This window comes from Callospermophilus lateralis, chromosome 13, assembly GCF_048772815.1.
Source record: "Callospermophilus lateralis isolate mCalLat2 chromosome 13, mCalLat2.hap1, whole genome shotgun sequence".
NCBI lineage: Eukaryota > Metazoa > Chordata > Mammalia > Rodentia > Sciuridae > Callospermophilus > Callospermophilus lateralis.
The window spans coordinates 31,568,893-31,593,868 of NC_135317.1; the positions used below are offsets into that span (position 1 = coordinate 31,568,893).

The 24,976-nt window shown below is 34.4% G+C and overlaps 1 protein-coding gene across 1 annotated transcript; it reads left to right on the plus strand.

The window, feature by feature from the left end:
* The first annotated feature begins 677 nt into the window (after positions 1 to 677).
* On the plus strand, positions 678 to 23,687 carry Enkur (enkurin, TRPC channel interacting protein). Its single transcript, XM_076832252.1, has 5 exons — positions 678 to 754; positions 12,332 to 12,477; positions 16,349 to 16,572; positions 20,454 to 20,600; positions 23,514 to 23,687. Exons 1-5 carry the CDS (start codon positions 678 to 680, stop codon positions 23,685 to 23,687), a joined length of 768 nt encoding a protein of 255 aa, XP_076688367.1.
* The last annotated feature ends 1,289 nt before the right edge of the window (positions 23,688 to 24,976 follow it).

Consider the following 24,976-nt stretch of genomic DNA (forward strand, 5'->3'; position numbering starts at 1 on the left):
TTGCGCCTGCGCCGACCTACGCGGCCACGCCCCACGCCCCACGCCCGAGCTCCGAGCACTAGGCACGTGACTCTCCCCCGCGCTCCGCCCTCCAAGCTCCTGGGCTCCTCTCCGCCCTCGTCGTCCCGCTCGCCACGTGGGCCCCTGCGTCAGCTCGGCCGCAGGGGCTTTCCTAGCCCCAGCCAGGATTGGGTCCTGCGCACTAGAGCTTGAGTGTGTGACGCCTGCGCGCCCCTAGAATTTATTCTCCAAACGTACAAAGTAAGAAAAAAGCAAAATGTTCTAGAGGACACTGATTTCATCCCTTTTTTCCAAAGGCACAGGGGCTTCCATATGAATATCTCAGACAGGAAAAAAGCCTTGCAGAAAGACAAGAGGAAACCTGGTTTGCAATGCGGCCTTCCATCTCCCCGTCGCCTAGTAACTGTTTCCACAGCAACCGCAAGGCCAACAACGCTAAGCATTCCTGGGAGGAATAGACAGGGTATTTTCTTTTCTTCTCCAGAGAGAACTGCTAAGAAGGGGTCAAAGGGGAGATTATGTGAAAGAGAAACTTGAGTTCCTTGAGAAAGCAAGGAAGCAAGAAAAAGAAAGGGGAAGCTGTGAAGAAAGGAACTGATATACGGGTACAGTGAGAAAAAAGTTCAGAACAGTAGTTAAGAAGTCATTTGGTGATGATGGATTCATCGTGCTTTACTGAGAGCATTTATAACCTCATACCCAGTGACTTGAAGGAGCCGCCTCAGCCTCCTAGGTATGTGGGTAAGCAAAGGTTGTAAACAAGAATAAGAAATGATTCCATGTCCAGATTAACTAAGCATACATAATACAGGACTCCTTCCTCCTTCCCTCCCTCCCTCCCTCCCTCCCTTCCTTCCTTCCTTCCTTCCTCCAATACCAATACCAATATGATTTTATTGGAATATGTATGGACTCTTAAAAATAAAATATATTTTTGTCTCAGTGAAGTAACCTTGGATGACGACTTCTTAGATGTCGAAACATCTAGGTGTTTAGCTTTTCACAATTCAGATGACAGTCCCATGCTATAAGATGGTAATTTTATTATGTTACTCCTAGCCTCCTATTAATACATTATGTCATTTTTGTAACTTATCTAATTGTATGTGATGTGTTATACAAAATAACATAATATGTCATGTAATTATTCAAAAGAAAAAAATCAGTTTTATTATCCTATATGAGGACATTTGATATTTGATTTCAGGAGCCAAGTGTTGTATTTCTAACTGAACTACTGCTCCCTCTCTAAAGGCAGAATATCTTTCCCCAAGATTATTGTAAAATAAAAATTCCCATTTGTTTCTGAGCCTCAGTCTTTTGATTGCTAAACAAAGTAGATAGAATATATTTTAAGGTCTTTTTTCAGGTTTTAATGGAATAGTAGAATGAATAATGGTTGGCTAGTGACCCAGAAATATGTGATTTAGTTAAAATTTTAACATAATTGTTAGTACCCACTAATTTCACCCAAATCTCACAAAGGGAACCACAAGTAAACAGTCCAGTTACTTGCCTGTGTAAGTGCTTCTTAGAACTTAATTAAATCTGTGGGGAGAGAAAATCTTTTTCCTCATAGGACTTGAAATGTGTCCTCTCATTTATCTTTATCCTTTTCCATATATATGTCAATATTACCTTTAAAAGAGCACTAGGCTAAAAAAATTAGACTCTAAAACTAAATTTTTATTTGTTTTTCTATCTGGAAAACAAATGGATTAGATAGTCTCTAAGGTCTCTTTTGAGTATGATGATCAATAATTTTTACTTATCATTTACTTGGGGTGTGTAGCAAAACAAATGGGCAAATCATTCAGTTTTAAACCTGAGCATTTGGTTTTAATTGGAGCAATACCTGTATTGTATTTCCATTAGCTTCTTAAAATATAGTCAAAATTGAAAAGAGGAGTGTAAACTAAACTAGGATACAGTTTTCAGAGTTTATGAATATTCAAATCATGTACTGCTGACCCAACTTTTGGTCCAAAATTCCTGTATACTATACAAGATAAAGTTCCTCCTCTCTGTAACATCTTGGTAGGTTGTATTTTCTATAAAATACTAAATTTGAATGTTAAGATATTTTCTTAGATAGGTATTATTTAAAAATTTCAAAGCTTTACTACCCTAACCCTAACCCTAACCCTAGACTTTTTTTCCAAAAAAAAAAAAAAGAATTATCACTTAAAAGAATAATCACTATTCATTTGTGAAGTGTTAATTGAGCTCCTATTAAGTGTATAACAGTGCCCTAGTATACCAGTTCTTGGAGATGTTAGAGTGGCAGCACAAACTCCTTGCCTTGCTTTTATTCTGAAGAAATACATAGAAAAAGGACTAAGTGAGAGGAAATGAAAAGCATCCAAAAGTGGTGCCAAAAGAACATGTTCTGTTTGGGTGAATTCAGTTTTCACCATCAGTAACAATCTGTACTATTATACCTATAAATTCTAAAGTCTTTCTAACATTTACTTTCTTAAAGTCTCGTTATGAATTTGACTTTGCTGAACAATCTGTTTCTTGACTATTATGAATTCTTAGATGACATAGCCATTTTTTGGAGAGAAAGAGAGAGAGAATTTTTTTTAAAGAGAGTGGGGGAGGGAGAAAGAGAGAGAGAGAATTTTTTAATATTTATTTTTTAGTTCTCGGCGGACACAACATCTTTGTTTGTATGTGGTGCTGAGGTTCGAACCCGGGCCGCCCGCATGCCAGGCGAGCGCGCTACCACTTGAGCCACATCCCCAGCCCCGAGAGAGAATTTTTTAATATTTATTTTTCAGTTTTCGGTGGACACAACATCTTTATTTTATTTTTATGTGGTGCTGAGGATCGAACCCAGTGCACATAGTCATTTTTATCCTGAGGATCTTTCCTATTTAGTTTGCTGAATTTAATTGCAAGAATTTAATTGAGGAAAGCAGCAAATCTTTTGATGAACTTATATTCAAAGAAAGAAAAAAAATTCCGAAATCTTTTGTTTTTGGCATAATGAAATTTTATACTAAAATTACCATTGCTGCAATCTATGGTCCCAGTCTTATGATAATTTCAGAAGCTACTATTCATATTTCTCATCTAGCTAGGCAATCCCTGCAGATTTCCACAATAGTAAAATACTATCTTCATCTCTGAAATTACTTTTATCCAAATGCTCTTCTCATGTTTATACAACACACACACACACAGTTAGACCTTACTTTTTATCTAAAATGTTCAGAATCATCAGGAAAAACAGTTAAACAAATGAAGATATGGTACAATTAATAGAATCACTTGAGTAATGTAGAAGAATTTAAAAATCTGGGAAACTCTATAATAGAAGGGATAATTCAAAAAAGACTATTTTCCCCTTTAAACATATGGATGAGGGGAAGGACAAATCGGATTTTTGTTAGCAAGGGAAATTACAGCTACCATATGCAGTTACTGGCTTGCTATTTATTCATTTTGAGTTGCTACCTCTCACTTAGATTTCTACAGATAATATAACACATAGTAAGAGGTATTAGCGCACCTCTCTGGCATTTTATATATACCTTAAGATGTTGAGAGATAAAATATGCCAACACCATTCTTTAGAATTTGTTGCCAGGGAAATTTGTAGGTAAGTGAACTTTTTTAAAGAATATTATTCAATTAAAAAGTAAGGATTAATATCTTAAGCAGTACATATAATATATTGTGGTATAAGAAGTTGTTTCTAGCCAGGCGCAGGGGTATACACCTGTAATCCCAGTGGCCCAGGAGGCGGAGGCAGGAGGCACAAGTTCAAAGCCAGCCTCAGTAACAGCGGGCGCTAAGCAACTCAGTGAGACCCTGTCTCTAAATACGGCTGGGGATGTGGCTCAGTGGCTGAGTGCCCCTGAGTTCAATCCCTGGTAACTGCCCCGCAAAAAAGGTTGTTTTTTAGAAGAAAAGTGTGTTAGTCTGTGTGTATCTGTTTATTATCTTAACCAGACACCGTGGCTCAAATTCTTAAGAATAAGACTATCTTCTAGGACACAGGTAAGATAAAGGGGTATAGTTTTAGTTTTTAAAAATTTAATTAAGATTGATATCCAGTATTTAAAAAATGTTATTACTATTAATGTGTTCAGTGTGTTAGTACTATCATCATTTCCCATTTTCTTTGATATCTTTGCCCCAATACATTAGAACAAAGTAGTATGTATAAATAACAAAACTATATACTACATAGTAAATCATTGGAAGACTAAAATATGCACATTATTGAAGCAAAAAGTGCTTATTAGTTTCGTTTCATTTATTCAGGCAGTGTGCAGACTGATTAAAGATCTGGGCCTTAATATCAAATTTGTGTCTCAGTTTCAGCTCCTGTTCTTCATGCTCACTTCAACTTTACAGGCCTGTTTTTTATTACATAAAACTGGAATAATATTACTTATCTCTTAGGATTGTTTTGAGAATTAAATTATTATTGTGAAAATCATAGAATAGTACCTAGCTTGTGACAGATATTAAGCAGCAGTAAAATAATAATTATACTCAATGGCATACAATGTTATAACCAATTAAGTGTAGAGCCTACCTTTGACAACAACTAGGCTAGAGATAGAATTGGTGTCTGTTTTTGAGAAATTAATTACTAGATAGAGTCATGAGACTGAATTAAAGCTCTCACTTCAATGCTGATAGGTGAGCTTATGGAGTATTGATTTACCTGTAAAAATTCTCCACAAGAAATAATGTGAAGAACTTTCTAATAGAGTCTAATCTCCAACGTTTGTTGTTCCACAAAGGAATGTAATATTGCAATAATATTGGCCTAAAATTTAAAAATACACCCAAACAAACACACATACACACACACACATACACACACACACATACACACACACACACACACACAGAGTTGTTACTCAGTTGCCCATCTTCATTCATTGGGGGGAAAATCCCTATTAAGTTTTTTCAAATTATCCCAACTTTTGAGCACTATCATTTTTTGTGTGCCTTATAAAAAATATTACAAAATGTGTTCCTCATGTTAATGATCTGACTTATTACGTGGTTTTGTTGACAATATGATGTAGTTGTGTCACATTTATTGAAGATGACAATAGCGAATTATTCTAGCCTGTCAAATAATAAGTATAAAATAGAGCCAGTTATATAATAAGTACCTTCTAGATCTTTATAATTAAACTACACCATTCAGAAAATAGAATAAAGTGCAACTATTTAGAAGAGTAAATTTTATATAAACTGACAAAAATATACCATTTTAAATTATAAAAATCAAGATGCAATTCAAACAGAAATAGAAAAGACAGAAAACTGAGTTTATTCTGAAAAATTGGAAAGATGGTCAGAATTTAGATTTTATTCATTTTTTTTATTTGAGAGAGAGAGAGAAAGAGAGAAATTTTTTAATATTTATTTTTTAGTTTTTGGCGGACACAACATCTTTGTTTGTATGTGGTGCTGAGGATTGAACCCGGGCCACACGCATGCCAGGCGAGTGTACTACCGCTTGAGCCACATCCCCAGCCCTTCATTTATTTTTGTAATTAGAAAAAATAAGAATTATTCATATGGAATAGAAAGTTTTTATAACAGATGAGTAGGCTCACCCACACACAAAAAACATTTTGAATCACAAAATTGCAATTTAAAAAGAGGTAGGAGTAGACATACGTTGTTTCATCGTTATTGATTACGACACCATTTCTTCCAATCCCAACTTCCATGGGAATTTTAAGACATGAATATTATTATTTTAAGACATGAGTATTATTATTATTATTATTTTAAGACCTGAATATTATTTCCTGAAGGTGTCTAATAAGCTCATTTAATTTAGACCATACTCGGTTCCCAACCACTGAGTTCAATATTGAGGAAAGACCCCAAAAGCAAAAAATCAATCAATCAATCAGTGATTTTCCAAATAAATTTATCTGCACAAGGGAGAAGAGACTACAATTTGTTAAAAGTAGTATAGATAACTTTCTTCCAATTAGGGATGGAATTTAACCTCTCACCTTAAGCAACTGGAACAACCAAAAAAAGATATGAAATAATGAATTTCTAACACTAGACAACAGGCAGCACAGAGCATTCTTCCCTAAAAGAAAGAAATGAATGAAGCAAATCCTATAATTGCACTAACGTTCTCCATACAGAGAATTTAAACAGTGCCTAGGAATCTCCCAGAGTTAAGAGGACAGAATTCGGAGTTTCAGAAGGCAAAAGTCACTGGAATTCAGTATAGTGTACCAGAGAGGAGAGTCTAAGTGCGTGTGTGTAATGAAACTACCAAAGCAAGGAAATCACACTAAAAAGCTGTGGTGCCAGTAGAAAACAGAGCCAGTTATCTAATAACGTTACCTTCTAGATCTTTATAATTAAACTACACCATTCAGAAAATAGAATAAAGTGCAACTATTTAGAAGAGTAAGCTTTATATAAACTGACAAAAATATACCATTTTAAATTATAAAAATCAAGATGCAATGCAAACAGAAATATGCAATTCAAACAGAAATGCAATTTAAACAGCCATTGGAGACACCCCCTAACTCATGGGACATTGGAGCTCTCAGAAATATATTTCCTCAGTTGAGGGTTCAAATCTAAACTAGACCTACTGTAAAACTTAAAAGCCAGCTTTAAAATGGCCACATTGTTTCCAGCTATCATAACTGTATCACAGCATAAAGCTTAAGAACAATTTTCAAAAACACTAAAAGAAGGAAAGAGAAAAATAGAACTATCAATATTGTAAAATTCACACTGTTTGGCATCCAATCAAAAATTACTAGGCATACAAAAAAGCATGAAAATACAAAGCATAACATGAAAAATCAGTCAATGTGAAACAGACATACAATGACATCAATGAGAGAATTAATAGACAAGGACATTAAAACAGTTATTTTACAAATTCATGATGTGTTCAGAAAGATGGAGGAAATCAGAATCAAGATATGGAGAAAAATGGAAGAGGAACCAACAATAACCTAAAGATCCAAATCTAACTTCTAGAAACAAAGAATACTATGTCCAAAATGAAAATAGTATACCAGAAGGGATTAACAGCAGCTAAGACACCAAAGAAGAAAATATACGTGAATTTGAAGACAATGGAACAACACAAAATTAAACACAGAGAAAAAAGTCTGAAAAGGAGAACAGAGTATTAGTGAGCTATGGACAATATCAAGCAGACTAATCTAGGTCTAAATGTAATCACAGAAAAGAAGGGAAAAGCTAGATAAATAGGAAATATTTGCATAAAAGTAAAAAATTTGTCAAGTTTGGTGAAATCTCTAAATCCATAGATCCGAGAATTACAATGAACACCAAGCAGAGAAAAAAAAGAAGGAGAGGAGAAGGAGAAGAAGAAAACCATACTAAGGGACATTATAATCAAATGTATTAAAACTCTTAATAAATAGAAAAATATTTAAATGTAGTCAGAGAAGAAAAAAGAAACATTACATAGAGGGGAGAAAAAGGACAGCAAATTTCTTGTGCTGAAGGAATGGTACCATTTGGCAACTTAGATTTACACAACAGAATGAAGTCTATTGGAAATGATAAATATATGAGTAAATATGAACATTTTTTTCAAATCTCTTTAAGACATTTGGCTATATTTTTAAAAAATTATCACAATGAATTATGAGGTTTTTTGACAGAGAAGTAAAATATGTGACAATACTAGGACATAAGTGAGAGTGGAGTGAATGCAATGTTGTTTTGTAAGTTTTTGTTGTTGTTTGGGTTCTTTTGTTTTGTTTTGGAAGTGCAGGGCCTCCTGCTTGCTAGAGCAACATCCCTGCCCCATATATGAAGTGGCATAATATTACTTGGAGGTAGGCTATGAAATGTTAAACATATGTACTGCAAAGCACCAAAATAAAACAAAACCAAGGCAGAATAGAGAGAGAGGCAATAATCAATGGGGTATGTTGCTGGAAAATCCAGCAACATGGAAAATTTAACAACAAACATATTTGTAAAATTATATTAAACATGAATGGTCTAAATATGCCAAATATAAGTGATTGTTGATTGGATAAAAAATTCTGTATACTTTTTATTTTTTTCTAGTTAGTTATACATGACAGTAGAATGCACTTTAACATATTATACACAAATGGAGCAGAACTTCTCATTCCTATGGCTGTACATGGTGCAGTAACTCCAGTAGTGTAATCATACATGTATATAGGATAATAATGTCCATCTCATTCTACTGTCCTTCCCATCTCCACAGCCCCATCCATCCCCTCATTGCCCTCTACAAAAATCAAAGTTCCTTCATTCTTCCCTACCCCCCACCCCACTATGGATCAACATCCCCTTATCAGAGAAAACATTTGGCTTTTGGTTTTTTGGGATTGGCTTATTTCACTTATCTTGATCTTCTCTAGTTCCATTTCCTTGCAAATGCCACAATTTCATTCTTCTTTAAGGCTGAGTAATATTCCATTGTGTATATGTGCCACATTTTCTTTATCCATTCATCTGTTGAAGGGCATCTAGGTTAGTTCCATAGTTTAGTTATTGTGAATTAAGCTGCTATAAACATTGATGTGGCTGCATAACTGTACTATGCTGATTTTAAGTCCTTTCGGTATGAACCCCCCTAGGAATGGGACAGCTAGGTCAAATGGTGAATCCATTCCAAATTTTGTAAGGTGTTGCTTTCCAGAATGGTTGCACCAATTTGCAGTCTCACCAGCAATGTATGAGTGTGCCTTTTTTCCTGTATCCTCGCCAACACTTATTATTGCTTGTATTCTTGATAATTGTCATTCTGATTGGAATGAGATGAAATCTTAAAGTAGTTCTGGTTTGCATTTCTCTAATTGCTAGAGATGATGAACATTTTTTCATATGTTTGTTGATCAATTGTATTTCTTCTTCTGTGAAGTGTGTTCCTTAGCCCATTTATTGATTGGTTTATTTTTTGTTGGTTTTTTTTTTTTTTTTTTTTTTTGGTGTTAAGTCTTTTGAGTTCTTTATATATCCTGGAGATTAGTGTTCTGAGGTGAGTGTGATAAAGATTTTTTTCCCATTCTTCAGGCACTCTCATCATATCATTGATTATTTCCTTTGCTGAGAAGAAGCTTTTTAGTATGAATCCATCCCATTTATTGATTCTTGATTTTATTTCTTTTTTTTAATTTTTATTTATTTTTTTTTTTAATTTTATTTTTTTATTGGTTATTCAAAACATTACAAAGATTGCAGAATCACATCAGTTACACATCCACATTTTAACATAATGCCATAATAGTAACTGTTGTATTCTGCTACCTTTCCTATCCTCTACTATTCCCCCTCCCCTCCCCTCCCATCTTCTCTCTCTACCCCATCTACTGTAATTCATTTCTCTCCTTATTTTTTCCCCTTTCCCTCACAACCTCTTATATGTAATTTTTATAACAATGAGGGTCTCCTTCCATTTCCATGTAATTTCCCTTTTCTCTCCCTTTCCCTCCAACCTCATGACTCTGTTTAATGTTAATCTTTTCCTCCTGTTCTTCCTCCCTGCTCTGTTCTTAGTTGCTCTCATTATATCAAAGAAGACATTTGGCATTTGTTTTTTTAGGGATTGGCTAGCTTCACTTAGCATAATCTGCTCTAATGCCATCCATTTCCCTGCAAATTCAATGATTTTTGTCATTTCTTAGTGCTGCGTAGTACTCCATTGTGTATAAATGCCACATTTTTTTTATCCATTCATGTATTGAGGGGCATCGGGGTTGGTTCCACAGTCTAGCTATTGTGAATTGTGCTGCTATGAACATCGATGTGGCAGTATCCCTGTAGTACGCTCTTTTAAGGTCTTCAGGGAATAGTCCAAGAAGGGCAATAGCTGGGTCAAATGGTGGTTCCATTCCCAGCTTTCCCAGGAATCTCCATACTGCTTTCCATATTGGCCTTGATTTTACTTCTTGCACTTTAGGGGTCTTGTTAACGAAGTCAGGTCCTAAGCCAACACGATGAAGAATTGAGCCTACCTTTTTTTCCTATTAGGCACCGGGTCTCTGTTCCAGTATCTAAGTCTTTCATTCACTTTGAGTTGATTTTTGTGCAGGATAAGAGAGATTTAATTTCATTTTGCTACATATGGGTTTCCAGTTTTCCAACACCATTTGTTGAATAGGCTATCTTTTCTCCAGTATGTTTTTGGCACCTTTATCTAGTAGGAGGTAACCATATTTATGTGGGTTTGTGTCTGTGTCTTCTATTTTGTACCATTGGTCTACATGTTGACTTTGGTACCAATACCATGCCATTTTGGTTACTATTGCTGTGAAGTATAGTTTAACGTCTGGTATTGTGATGCCTCCTGCTTCAATCTTTTTGCTTTGGCTTGTTTTGGCTATTCTGGGTTTCTTATTCTTCCAAATTAATTTCATGATTGCTTTTCCTAGTTCTATGAAGAATGTCTTTGGGATTTTAGTAGGAATTGCATTAAATCTGTAAAACAGTTTTGGTAGTATGGCCATTTTGACTATATTAATTTTGCCCATCCGAGAGCATGGGAGATCTTTTCATCTTCTAAGATCTTCTTCAATTTCTTTCTTTAGTGTTTTGTAGTTTTCAATGTTTTCACCTCTTGTTAGATTGATTCCTGATTATTTTAGGGTTTTTTGAGGCTATTATGAATGGGGTAGTTTTCCTAATTTCTCTTGCAGTGGATTCATTGCTTATGTATAGAAATTCATTTAATTTATGGGTATTGATTTTATATCCTGCTACTTTGCTGAATTCATTTATTAGTTCTAGAAGTTTTCTGGTGGAATTTTTTGGATCTTCTAAATATAGAATTAAGTCGTCAGCAAATAGTGATAGTTTGGGTTGTTATTTTCCTATGTGTATCCCTTTACTTTCTTTCATCCGTCTGATTGCTCTAGAGTTTCAAGGACTGTGTTGAACAGAAGTGGTGAAAGAGGGCATCTGTGTCTTTTTCCAGTTTTTAGAGGGAGCGCTTTTAATTTTTCTCCATTTAGAATGATGTTGAAAATTCTATATTTTTAGGAAATGTCTCTTAAAAATTAAGACACTGACAAGTAAAAACTCTATGGATGGAAAAAATATATACCATATCATAAAGGAATGCTGGAATGTCTATAATAGTATCAGACAGTAGATTTTAGAGTACAGAATTTTAAAGGAATGAAGAGTGTATTGTATAATGATGAAGTGGTGGTCAGTTTTTAAAGATGATAAAGCAACACTAACAGTGCCTCAAAATATATGAAGCAAAAGCTGTTTGAGTTAAAAGAGATAACCAAATCCATAATTATAGTCAGAGATGTCAACATCTCTCTTTCAGAAATAGAAAAGGTACAAAATCAGTAAGCACAAGAAAACAGGAAGCTCACCTGAAATCATCCTCAACCAGTTTGACCTAATTGTCATTTAAAAAACACTTTATCCAAGATTAGCATAATACTTTTTTCAAGTATATACAGAACACTTGCCAGACTGGACCATATTTTGTGTCATCAAGTGAGTATCACAAATTTTGAAAGGATTGAAGTTATATAAAGGATATTCTCCAGATATCAAGGAAATAAATTAGAAATCATTTAGAGAGATACCTGGGAAACCCAAATATATGAAAACTGAACAAACATATCTAAACAAACTTCTGAAAGATATAAAAATGTAATTTAAAAGGTATTTTGGGTTACATAAAATTAAGCATAATGAATCAAAATGTATGGATGTTGCTAAAGCAGTGCTGAGGGAATTTTATAGCTTTAAAAACTTAGATAAAGCATAAAGATTTAAAATCTAATACTTAAACTTGTACCTTAAGAAACTACAGAAAAAAAGAAAGAAAATTAAACCTAAAGAAAAGAAATAATAATGATCAGTGCAGTAATCATTAAAAATGGAGAACATATCACCATCAGTGAAAATCAATAAAATTCTGGTTCTTTGAAATCAATAAAATTAATAAATTCCTAGCAAGATTAATAAGGATTGGGGAGAAAGAAAGGGAGGGAAGAAGGGAGAAGACACAAATTACTAATATCAGGAATGACAGAGGGGTCATCACAGCCTATGGTACTGATGTTAAGAAGACAATAAGAAAATGCAATACCTTGGTCCTGGCACCTATTTCTTAGGCCAGGGCTTCCATCTAGATTTCACAAGCCTCATTCTCAGGGTTCATATCAAGTTGCTTTATTGCTATTGTTCTCCATATGAATATAGTCATGTGTAAATTAGAAATGTATGCCTATTTTTAAACTTGAAATATTATTGCTAGAAAAATAAACACTATGACTTTATGACTTTATAAATTTAATTTCAGGTACAAATCAATTTTTAAGACAACTATAAAAAATGACATGAAAAAAATTAAAACTGCAATGAAAACTATGGGACCAGCTAAAGTTGAAGTACCTTCTCCAAAGGATTTCCTAAAGAAACATTCGAAGGAAAAAACTCTACCACCCAGTAGGTTTTATCACTCTTTCTTTTTAATATTGAAAATATTAGCTAATTTAGGGCTGGGGTCATAGCTCAGTGGGTAGAGCACTTGCTTTGCATAGGTAAGGCACTGGGTTTGATCCTCAGCACCACATAAAAATAAATAAATAAAATAAAGGTATTGTGTCCATCTACAACTAAAAAATTAGCACAATATTAGATAATTTAACTAAAATTATTTTATTGTCAATAAATATTAAATATGAATAGGTAATAGCAACTTTGCCTGATATTAAGCACAACTTGGGTGGCTAGAAGAAAGTAGAAGTAGAGAATATAGTAGAAAAAGAGAGTGGGAAGGGATAAGTTGTCCCCAAAATGGACTGATGATGGGACAAACATCTTGAACTACATCTTGGTTTGTCCAGTAAAGCCCCACTCCTAGCATCAAGTGCCTCCTCATTTCAATTCCTACTTATGTGGCTTCAATTAAAAACAACAATTATTTTCAGAAGTCCAAAACCCCAGATAGTTTCTGATTAATGACCAATATCTCTCAAGCATTTAAACTTTGTTGAAATTTTTTTTCTTGGTGTGGAAATCCAACCCAGGTCTTTGAATATACTAGGCAAGTGCTCTACCACCAAGCTACACCCCAAGCTCTTTCTCTGCTCTTTTTTCTAAGAGATGAAAATTGCAGTTACTACTAGTTGTTAAAGCAATACCAGGCTCACTTTTGAGTATAGGCTTTCACTTTCTCAGAATCTATGGCCACAAAGCACACTCATGAAGTGTGGAAGAGGCTTCATGAATGAGTGCCAGCTTCACGAATGTGCTACCCATGCAGTTGCATAGTACCTGCATTTAGAAAGGTCCCACATTTGATTTAATGCTCTGCTCTAGCAATATTGAAACTCTTAATAGTTTTTCGTTGTGTAGCCCTATGTTTTCGTTTTATAGTGGACCTCAAAAGTTATATAGTTGAGTCAATTCATAGAGTATATTGATATCAGGAAAGAAGGCTATTAGGAACATGAGAGTGTAGGGAAGTGGGTATGTGTCAAAATCTCCGTGAAATCCCTTCTTCCCATCCTAGGTATGTATTGCTTGATGTCTTAGGGCAGGAAAGAAAAGAGCCAAATGAATCTTTCTCTTTAAAATGTTGGCCTTTTTATGTCTGCTGGCATTGAGGAAAGAGTGCAACAGCTCAAGCCCAACTTGGGGTGTACATTTTGGCACAAGTGAAAGTACATCACACTGTGGCAGTGTTTTATGTCCTATAATCCTCTTAAATAAACCATACCCTATGACAAAGGGTAAGGTAATTATCAGGAAATATGGAAAAAGCAAATTGAAAATAAAAACTTCATGCTTAATTCACGACTTCCAAAGTCTCTTTTCTATTTTCTTCTAGTGGAGTCTTGGTATTTTGTGACCAACAACACCTTTTGAGAATACTGGAAAATCTTAAAATAGAACTCAATATTTTCAATGCCTTGAGACCGGCAATATCCCTTGGGTCCTCATGTATCCTCCCTAGGGCTAAGCATATTACATAATACAACTACCAAACTACATGAATCCGATGTATCAAATAAATGAAAAAAATAAGTCTTCTTATAGACAAAATAAAGCTTCTTCCTGAAATCCATCTCTTCTCTCATAAATATTGTAAGGAAAAAGCAAATACAAATTTTAACTAGCCTGAAGAATAACTAAGAAATTCAGGGTTAAAGCTGAAGATGTAACTCATGATAGTGTCCGTATTCAGCATGTGTGAGGCCCTGGATTCATTCCCAAGCGCCATGCATACACACTCATAATCAGGGTGTTGTAGGAGCTTTAAAACTGTCCAAAACTGTCCAGTGAGAGACAGCAGTTCTGGAAGTAAGAAAAGTCCATCATTGGGATGTCAACAGGATTGGTTTCTTCTAAGGCATTTCTCCTTGGCTTATAGATAGATGGTTTTCTTTTCTGTGTCTTTACATGGTCTTCCCTCTATGTATGTTTGTCCAAATTTCTTTTTATAAGGACACCTTAATCTAAGGGCCACTGTAGTCCTTCATTTTAATTTTAACTCTTCTAGGACCTTAATCCCAAAGACACACACGTTGAGGTGCTGGGGATTAAGAATTCAATTTGGCTCCTAACAAGATTAATCCAGTCCATGACTTATTTATTTATTTATATTTGACAGCAGAATGCATTACAATTCTTATTACACATATAGAGCACAGTTTTTCATATCTCTGGTTGTATACATAGTATATTCACACCAATTCATGTCTTCATACCTGTACTTTGGATAATAATGATCATCACATTCCACCATCATTAATAACCCCATGCCCCCTCCCTTCCCCTCCTACCCCTCTGCCCTATCTAGAGTTCGTCTATTCCTCCCATGCTCCCACTCTCTATTCCATTATGAATCAGCCTCCTTATATCAAAGAAAACATTCAGCATTTGGTTTTTTGGGATTGGCTAACTTCACTTAGCATTATCTTCTCTAATGCCATCCATTTACCTGCAAATGCCATGATTTTATTCTCTTTTATTGCTGAGTAATATTCCATTTTGTATATATGCCACATTTTTAATCCATTCATCTATTGAAGGGCATCTAGGTTAGTTCCACAGTTTAGCTGTTGTGAATTGTGCTGCTATAAACATTGATGTGGCTGTGTTATGGAAAGGAGTATGGAGATTTCTTGGAAAATTGGAATGGAACCACCATTTGACCCAGCTATCCCTCTCCTCGGTCTAAACCCAGTCCATGACTTTTAACAATAAGTATTATTTTTCTGATAATAGAAGTTATTTAAACCCATAAACAAACAATGTAGAAATGCATAAAGTCAAAGTCCCTAGAAATTGTGATGAACTTAAGATTGAAGTAATACCTTGCAAAGATAGTTGTTGCATTCAGTTCTTGGAAATAAATTATGATTATTTACATTTTGGCATTTTGACAAACCATGTTGTTATGACTATATCAAAATAGATTGGTTGTGGGCTGGGGATATAGCTCAGTTGGTGGAGTGCTTGTCTTGCAGGCACAGGCCTTAGGTTTGATCCTCAGGACAAAAAAAAAGATTGGTTGGAATAGCTGAGCTGAAGAGATTGTGTAAAAATAATGAATTTCATCTGTATTTAATGAACAGAATGTTGTAGAGAGAAATAAAATACATTCTGGAAAGTAGTTACTTTAGGAAATGAGAGGCAGTCAGGTAAGAATGGATATGAAATATCAACTACATTGGTGATATTTTATTTGTTAAGCTGTGTTTTGGCTATATGGCTATTCCAAGATTTTTATACATTATAATAATAATAATAATAAATAATTTCAGTGAAAAAAATCCATAGATTCTTAGGCTTTCAATATATCAAGCTCAATTTATTTATTTGATGATTTTACAGTAATTTTCCTCTGAAGAAACAATTACTGGTAATATTGATAGTCCTCAGAAGTTTTTAGTGTTTCTTATATAAGTATTTTAAACAGAGCTGACCATTTATTATTGTAGTCTTTATAAAAATATATCTCATAATATATAGTAAAAGTGTATTAGTGAGCTAGCATATAATTTAGGATGGTTATCCTTCTCCCTAAGATTTTTATACTCTTTTTCAACATATTATTTGATTATGTTGCACTTAATATTTTTGTATTTTGATTCCTTATATTTTTAACTATTTTATTGAGGTATTATTGACATATAAAAAGCCCTACATAATTAATGTACCCAACTCAATAAGTATGGGGATAATAAAAACTTTTTACTATAGGTATTTAAATTTATTATTAGTAGAATCCCAATATCTGGATATTATAAATAGTATTGAGTAGCAATGTTGATACTTAATATTAATAAGGAAATGCTATATTTAACAGAAACAAAATTTGATTGGAATCAGCCCAGGAAGCCTGCTGTGCCACTGAGGACTGATCATCCAGTTATGGGAATACAGAGTGGAAAAAATTTTATAAATACAAATGCAGCTGATGTCATCATGGGAGTGGCTAAAAAGCCTAAGCCAATTTATGTTGACAAAAGAACTGGGGACAAGCATGATCTTGAAACTTCAGGACTAATTCCAAAGTACATCAATAAAAAGGTAGCCTTGTCATGTTTAAAGTGAGAACTGAGATTTAAATAACTCAAATCTGGTATTCCTAACAACTGTCTATGTTATCATTAATAGTGCTTTCACTGGACAAATTATCTAGATTGCCAGTTCCCATTCCCTAGCAATCTGTGTTTGGTCCAAATCTAATGTGATGATAACAGAGAAATTGTAATGAACAATCCCACAGAGTTCAGTAGATGAAATTTACAATTATGTTCCTTAATTTCAGTTATTAATATATTTCATAATTATAACAATTGTTTTCTGAAATATTTTAATTTGGGGTGAGGTGGAAATGTCACTAAAAGCACAGTTACTATATATTTATCTGTTTCTAGTTTGATGCAAAGCCTTGAAAGCACTGTCAAATAATCTAGTTCTTTCAGGTCCTTCATTTCTATCTGAAAACGTGTTTATAAGCTAGGCATATAATTTCATTGATGGATTTTAGAGAAGCTTGGGTTTACTGGTGTAGATATAGAAGATCTTTAAAATTAAAAAGCTTATAAAGAAAAGCATACAAATCCTGCTGTATTTTGTATATTAATATACTTATAGAGGATAAAATTGCTTGAAACACATGTTAAATGAGTACAAAACCCTAAAGAAAAAGAATAATAAGTTGTGGCATGAAATGGGAGAGGAGTCTGAGAATGTGGCTCAAGTGGTAGTGCGCTCGCCTAGCATGCGTGAGGCACTGGGTTCGATTCTCAGCACCACATAAAAATAAAATAAAAATATTGTGTCCACCTAAACACTAAAAAATATATATAAAAAATAAATTAATTAATAAAATAAAAGTGTTGTGGCCATCTACAACTAAAGATATTTACAAAAAGAAATGGGAGAGGAAAGGAAGGGACCAAAGAAGTGAAGGGGAGAAGTGGGGAAGGGAAGAAAACAGGAGGGAGGGAGGAAGGAAGGAAGAAGGAAAATTTCCAGTGGTGATTGTAGTGCAGTGAGCTACCCTGGTAAATCCAGTGCCGTGGCAAATCAGAACAGAAACTTCAGGCTACTCTCAGAGAGCACAACTTATTTTCTGTGTAACTCTTCTTACTCAGTAGACCAAGATCACCTCTGGAAGAGTTGTAGCAGGATCCTAGGAGTTGATTGCACACGCTGACAAAGTTTCTTAAGGCTCTTTGTGATACTTCCTCATTCTTGTCCCCAAGAAGGTGCTCATAGTCCTTGTCTCATGGTTGGGAAAAAGTAAAAATTTTCTCTCCTGGATTTTTTCTTTCTTTCTCTCTTTCTTTCTTTATTTTTGTTGACGTCAATGGACCTTTATTTTATTTATTTATATGCAGTGCTGAGAATCCAATCCAGGGCCTCACACATGCTAGGCAAGTGCTTGACCACTGAGCCACAAACCCAGACCCCCCACCCCCAGGCTTCTTAAAGTCACTCCAATCCATAATTTCTGCCCTATCACATAGAAACTCTTCTTCTTTGATTGTTATGCCACCAACTGCCACACACTTTGCCCCTCATCTTGGATGCTCTCTGCCTCAGTTTCCCACTTCAATGTATATTCTATATTGAACAAAAATTTTGGAGAATCCATCATGGAAACAGAAAAACACCAGGTTAATCTACCTGTGCTTGTTTACCAAACCATGACAAGACTAACACCTATTGTCCTCTTGGTGTCACTGATTAAACAATGATGAGAAATTTATTCCACTAAATTTCTGATGAAAGATTTATTCCACTTAATTTGTCAGGGTTAAATTTTAAAAATCTATTATTAATAAGTTAGAAAATAAATGTTTTTAAAGGCAAAGCATTTTTTTAATCCTCATGTTTTAGTTTCCAGTAAATTAGGTGTCATTTGTATTTTGAGAAACATTTGTGAAAACAAATTGAAGGATGGATGATTACATGAGGTCTATAGCAATAGTAGTGAGACATCATTTCAAATCCTAATTCTGCCTCTTTCTACTCCTGTGATCTCTAATAAGTCATTGAGTTGTTCTGAGGATTAAATGATATAAGGAACTTAACACAATACCTAGGCACCTATAAAAGTACAACAAAGAATGAATATTATATGCAATTTAATATTAATAGTACACACTTACCTTCAGTGATTCAGCACCTAGAAATATTTCAGATCCCTGAAGTTTTTGCCCATTTATGAGATTATTTTTTCCTAAAATATATCTCACTATTCCTTTTCTTAAACAGAGTCTGCCGACTATAATTTAGTCTTGTGTGTAAAGCTACAGATTTATCATCATTATGAATATCAGTTGTGCTGAGCTATAATGAGCTGTTGCCCTCAATATTTCCTGAAGTGTATTGATCTGTTTATCACTGCACTAACTGACCAAAACACTGTGCCTTTAGAGTTTATCTGTATAAGGCAGTGTACTTTCCAGAACACACTTAGATATAAGATTTCTATCCCTTTTTTAGTCGGGATGGGTTAGGTTACACTGAAGTGACAACCCCAAAATTCCAGTAAATCAAAGCAACAAAGTTTTATTATTTGTTAATAAATAAAGTTTTATTATTTTGCTCACAGAGGATTATTAGAGGCTCTGCTTCTTGTCCTTCTTGGATGCAGAAAACTCAAAACATTGCTTGTCTCTAGGCCCAACAGAAGAAGAATGAGATTATCCACTGATACCTCTACACACATTGGACAAGTCAGGTTACCTAGCTACATTTTACTTCAAGGGGAGCAGGTCAGTGTTGTTCTCCAAATGCCCAGGAGGAAAAGAACCAGAACACTGTGAATAACTTCAGTGACTACCATACTTCTCAGTTGCTGCTCCCGCAGAGGGTCTCCCCTGACAACCTTATTTATCTAAAGTGGCCTCTGTTATTTTCTTTACCCTTTTTAGCCTTTATTTTACTTTATTTTATTTCATACAGTCCTTTCTTGATATCCACAGGAGATATCCACCAGAGACCCCGTGGATACCAAAATCTGCAGGTTCTCAAGCTGCTTACATAAACAGTTAGTGTTTGCATACAAACTATGTATGTCCTTCTGTGCTTTAAATCATCTCTCAATTACTTATAAATACAAAACAGATGTAAATGCTATGTAAATAGTTGTTACACTGTATTGTTTGGGGAATGACATGAAAAGAGTCTGTACATGCTTTTTCAAAAATATTTCCCAACCATGGTTGGTTGAATCCATGGATGCAGAACCTTCAGTTATGAAGGACTAACAACAGTCTGTTTTTGGTGAATCTCTTTCACCACAGTGCAAATGCCATGAGAGCAGAAACTTTGCCTTTCTTATTCACTATTATACCTTTCACCAAGTACATTTCTCAAATACTTTTAGAAGAATGAATGTGGAATAGTTCTGTTTCTATAGACAATGAAATCAATGCATGCACTAATCTGAAAGAATCACAGCTGATGTCTTCACTATCAATCCTTCTAAATAGCCCAGAAGCCTAAAAATGTATTTTGCCTTTCCAAAAACAACTTCAGGCAATTTTCTCTTTGAGAGGCTTCATATGATTCAAGGACTTTGCTTTTCTAATGTCTTGGGCACATTAATCTTCTTTTATTTAACAAGATCATGAAAAAGAGACCTCAAAGGTACTCAAGAGATTTCAAGGTAAAAGCTAAAGCTCATAACATAGAAAAGAAAAGCCAACTGTTAGGGGTAAAGAATGGAGTCATGAGAACAGGCACTGGGAACATTCAGAAGAGAGAAAACAAATAAAACTCAGTTTTGAAAGACTAGAATCAACTAGTTCTCTATGGGAAGTCACTGAATTTTGTCATGTGGAGCAAAGTCTGTAAACTTTCTTTATTTCTCTAGTCATTGGTTGCTTTATAAACATATGTAAGATCACATTCAGAATTTTAGTAATTTTTTTCTTGAAAAATCCTTACAGGATTATGGGATCACACCTGAATACATATGTAAACGAAATGAGGAAGTAAAAAAAGCCCAAGAAGAATATGACAATTATATCCAGGAAAACCTTAAGAAAGCAGCTATGAAAAGGCTCTCTGATGAAGAGAGGGAAGCTGTTCTCCAGGTCAGTGTTCTGTGATTTATACTGGTGTGTCACTCTTTGGAACATCTCTGAAAAGCCTTCCAGTCTGCCCTCAACTTAACTTTGACTTTGACTTTCATGTCAGAACAATCTCTTTTGGTTGCAGTGACAAACTCCTTGCAGCAAAGCTGACTCTCTAGCAGAGCAAAAAGTTTTAATGTAGGTACCCATGGAATAATATTTTGTTGCCAACTTGGTGAGCTTGGGTTGTAAGGAAGCCTACCTTCTAATACAAGAAACATGTATAAATAAGGTAAAAAGTATTTTTATTTTCATTCTTATGTCCCTGAATTTATATTTAAAAAATGTCCATAAATTCAATATTTTTCACTAGATGGAGCTCTAGAATAATTGAAACTATACCTAAACCAATTATTTTATCTTTCCTATTAACTCATGGATGCAGAACCCTCATTATTGTGGGCTGACTGCATTTGGTGTCTTTCTCTCACCTCAGACGGCAAATTCCATGAGAGGTATAGGAGGTACCCAAGGGTAGCTTTATCAGTCAGGGCTCCAGCAGGAAATAGAAAGCATGTTCAGCTAGAGTTCAAGAGAATTTAAGAAGGAATTTCTTACAGAAGTGAAATAGGATTAAAGAAGCCAACAAGAGACACTGAGGATGCCTACGACTAAGAACAAAGGGAGTTCAAGCCCACCACCTGGGCTTGAAGGGCAGGGACAGGTAATAGGGTTATCAGGGCCTAGTGAAATCTGGAGCCTGAAGAGGGGCCGCCTGTCATAGTCACAGTGCAACTAGAATTAACATCCAGGCAATGCTGAGGAAGATGGGGAAGAATACCCAGCCTCTCTCCCTTCCCACCAGTGCTTGCTTTGGCTGAACTCAGTCAAAAGCCAAAGGGCACAAGAACCAGGGGACAGCCCATAGGAATTAACTCCTGCCCTCCACCCCTTGTCAGTGAGCAGGCAAGAAGATGGAGAATGTTTGAGGGTATGGTGAATACAAAAACATGAAACGGTAGGTACTCAATTGTCCTATTTTTTTTTTCAAAATTAACAATGTTATTTTAGCTTTAAAACAGAAAAGGGAAAAATTAAGAAGTAAAAATAATGGAAAATAATGGAAAAGGCTGGAACTATGGCTCAGTGGTAGAGCGCTTGCCCAGCATGCAGTGGGCCCTGGGTTTGATCCCCAAGGGGATTGGAGGGGGCACTATTGTTGCAATGGATAAAAGACTTTTTTTAAGATAAAATAACAACAAAAAGTGGAGGCATTTTAAAAGCAGCAAGGAGGCTACTGCAATATAATATGACATGTTAGTTCTATTTAGTCTCCATCTCTATATGTTGACTTTGATCCAAACGCTGTTGTATACATTAGAAGATAAAAGCAAACTGTCCTCTAAAAGAAAATCCAGAGAAAAAGTATAGCTGCTGTGACCACAAGTAATATGGAAATATCACCAACTGGCTGTGAAAAACCTTTGATATTTGAAAGTGCATACATATATAGATTTCTCTCTGCAATAGGCACCCCTGTGGAGCACTGTGGGAACTTATTTCACATTTCATAATGAAAGACCATGAAGAAATAGAGTTCTTTTGAAGACTTCTTTTTGGAATATGTCTTACACCCTATTGAGAACTGTGTCAACCTATTTCCCTCTTTTTAGAATTTAACCTGGGTATTTTCCTCTCTCTTTCCTTTGCCCAGGTCTGTAATATAATCTCACTTAGGGGCAAAAGACTGTTGTTGTGCTTTTCCCCAACAAATCTATTCCATACAGTGTACCCTATCCTGTCACCATTTTTACCTAAGCAGGGGACTATATCATTGAACTTTTATCATCCCAAAAAACTTTCCACAAGTTTGAATTTGTACTATGAAGGCTTATTATGAAGCTTTATTATATGATACCTCTAATCCTCTTTTAAACCTAAAGATATGGCCATTTTTTTCAAGGATCATGTTTTCCAGGCAATATTTTAAATAACACTGTCTGTTTTAGGGTTTTTCTCTCATGTCAATAAAACGATCTGTGCCCATAATGAATGATTAAGAGTTAATTCATTGAATTGAACTCAGAAGTTTAAGATAATTTTGTCAGTGGAGCCCCCTAGTGCACTGTGATAAGAAATGATAACCAGGCAGAGATGGAAATAACCTTTATCACTCCTAAGAGACCCCTAATTTTGAATTTGTTGATTTCTGAGACAATAAAACATTAACTACGTTATTGAATTAGCATATGGGATACATTTAATGACATTCCAATCATTTCTAGAATACATTAATGGGAAGTATAATCCCTTGGCTATGAGGAGGACAATTTGTTCTTTCTAAAATATTGAAAAGATATATAAATGATCATCTTTTGCAAAATTGATTTTTGGCATTTTTACAATCCCATTTTGTCAAATATAAGAAAATATGGCCATGCAAGTCAGAATCAAGCCTTTTGGTATGATTTCTCTGTTGAAGAGAAATAAAAAGAGGATAAAAAAGGAAAAAATTATGAATAGAAAAAGTAAAAATTTCATAAGAAATAATTTCCTGTTCAAAAATGACCTTCACTTGGAAGTATCAATTCTCGGTTGTTGGTTTTTACCAAAACGTTTGCTGTTAGCTTAGTACCATAGTACTCATAACCTTGCATATGCGTATTTGATATTAAAAACAAGTACAGTAACATTAAAAACAGCACAAATAAATACTCCCAGTGAGGATTGAGCAGACAATCAAGGACAGAATTTGGCCTCTGTACGAGATTTTTCATTACTGTGGCCAAGTCCTTGGTAAACATGTATCATTTTAAAAGTTATTTTCATCAGTATCTTTTACCTGTTTACAATTTTTGTTATCAGTACAGTTTCTTTACCATTTACTTACTTTTGCAATTTGCTTCAGTCTTCAGTTCTGTGTATCATTTGCAGGGGCTGAAAAAGAATTGGGAAGAGGTGCACAAAGAGTTCCAGTCCCTCTCAGTCTTCATAGACTCCATACCGAAGAAGATTCGCAAACAGAAGCTGGAAAAAGAAATGAAACAGCTAGAACATGACATTGGTGTAATCGAAAAGCACAAAACTATTTATATTGCTAATAAGTAATAATGGATTTTTAAAGCATGTAGAAAAAAACATGGAAGATATAAAAATGAAACCATAAGTTTTTCAAAGAGGAAAATACTATGAAGGAAATAATAGTCAATTTAAATGCTTAAGCAATGTTTAAAGAACAATTGAATTTCTCATTAAATAAAAGAAAATGTTGATTTTATTAGTTTCACATTTTCCACATATCAACAAACCATTAAAGTTTGAGGTTATGTTCCAGTTCTATAATGTAATTCATTATTATGATGTACTTGTTTCACATAAACATTAATTTTCAGACCCTGAAAAATAGCCAACATTCATAACTTCAATATTTTTTCTGCACTGCACAATACAAAAAGCCTAACTTTGAAAACTATATTTTGAATTGAAAATAGAAGCATATGCTTTTTTCCGTACTCTGGTGTGTTTCTGTATATTTATTTCTCTGCTCCACAATTTAAAAGATAGATTCTAAGGTAATCTTTGTCATTTGCATTTATTCCCAACTGCAAATATTTTCAGTATTCAGAACACTATATATGATGAAAGACTTATATTTGGAGGAAGAAATTTAAGAAGATGACTTACAAAATCAAGAAGATAATTTATAAAAGGCATCATGAGGGATGATTGAAGAGAATAGTCTTTTACACTGATTTGTGAAACACTGATATTCTGCTTTATTCCCTAATTCCCTGTGCATATTTCACTAAATTGTGTTATGTTTTTCATTTGGGTCCTTTCTGTTAACTATTTTGTGAACTTTAAAATTACTTTTTATAAGATTATATAATCTATTTAGCAATAAGTTTATGTAAATGGAACTGTTATCCACTGAAAATAAGAATCTATACATTTTATGAAATGTTAAATTAGGAAAAGTTAGTAAAACAGGAAACTATAACATATCAGTGAATATGACAATTTCTATCACTTACACTGATTTTTTATCCTATAGACAATCCTTCAAGCTTTTTTATAAACAGAATTTGAGAGCATTGGTGAAAAACTTCATTAATTAAATGTTTATATATAAATTTTTGAAAATTCATTTTAAACTACTTTTTACATCCCTTGTGAGATTTAAAATGCATCTTTTTCATTCCTTTGTTAATCCTAGGACAGACATAAAATAAAAGATAGTGTTTGATAAATACAAAAGACGGTATATGATAGATTCTCACTAGCCAGATGCTATTGAAGATAGGCTAACAGTTTCAACAGTGAACCCAAAATGTATTGTTATATAACTGTAACAGAAACTCAATTCTTGCTTACATAACAGCACTATGCTGTAAACA

Coding starts and splice junctions, on each gene's coding strand:
- Enkur (XM_076832252.1), top strand. CDS start 678: ATGGATTCATCGTGCTTTACTGAGAGCATTTATAACCTCATACCCAGT. Junction 755..12,331: donor GAGCCGCCTCAGCCTCCTAG/GTATGTGGGTAA, acceptor ATTTAATTTCAG/GTACAAATCAATTTTTAAGA. Junction 16,573..20,453: donor CAAAGTACATCAATAAAAAG/GTAGCCTTGTCA, acceptor AAATCCTTACAG/GATTATGGGATCACACCTGA.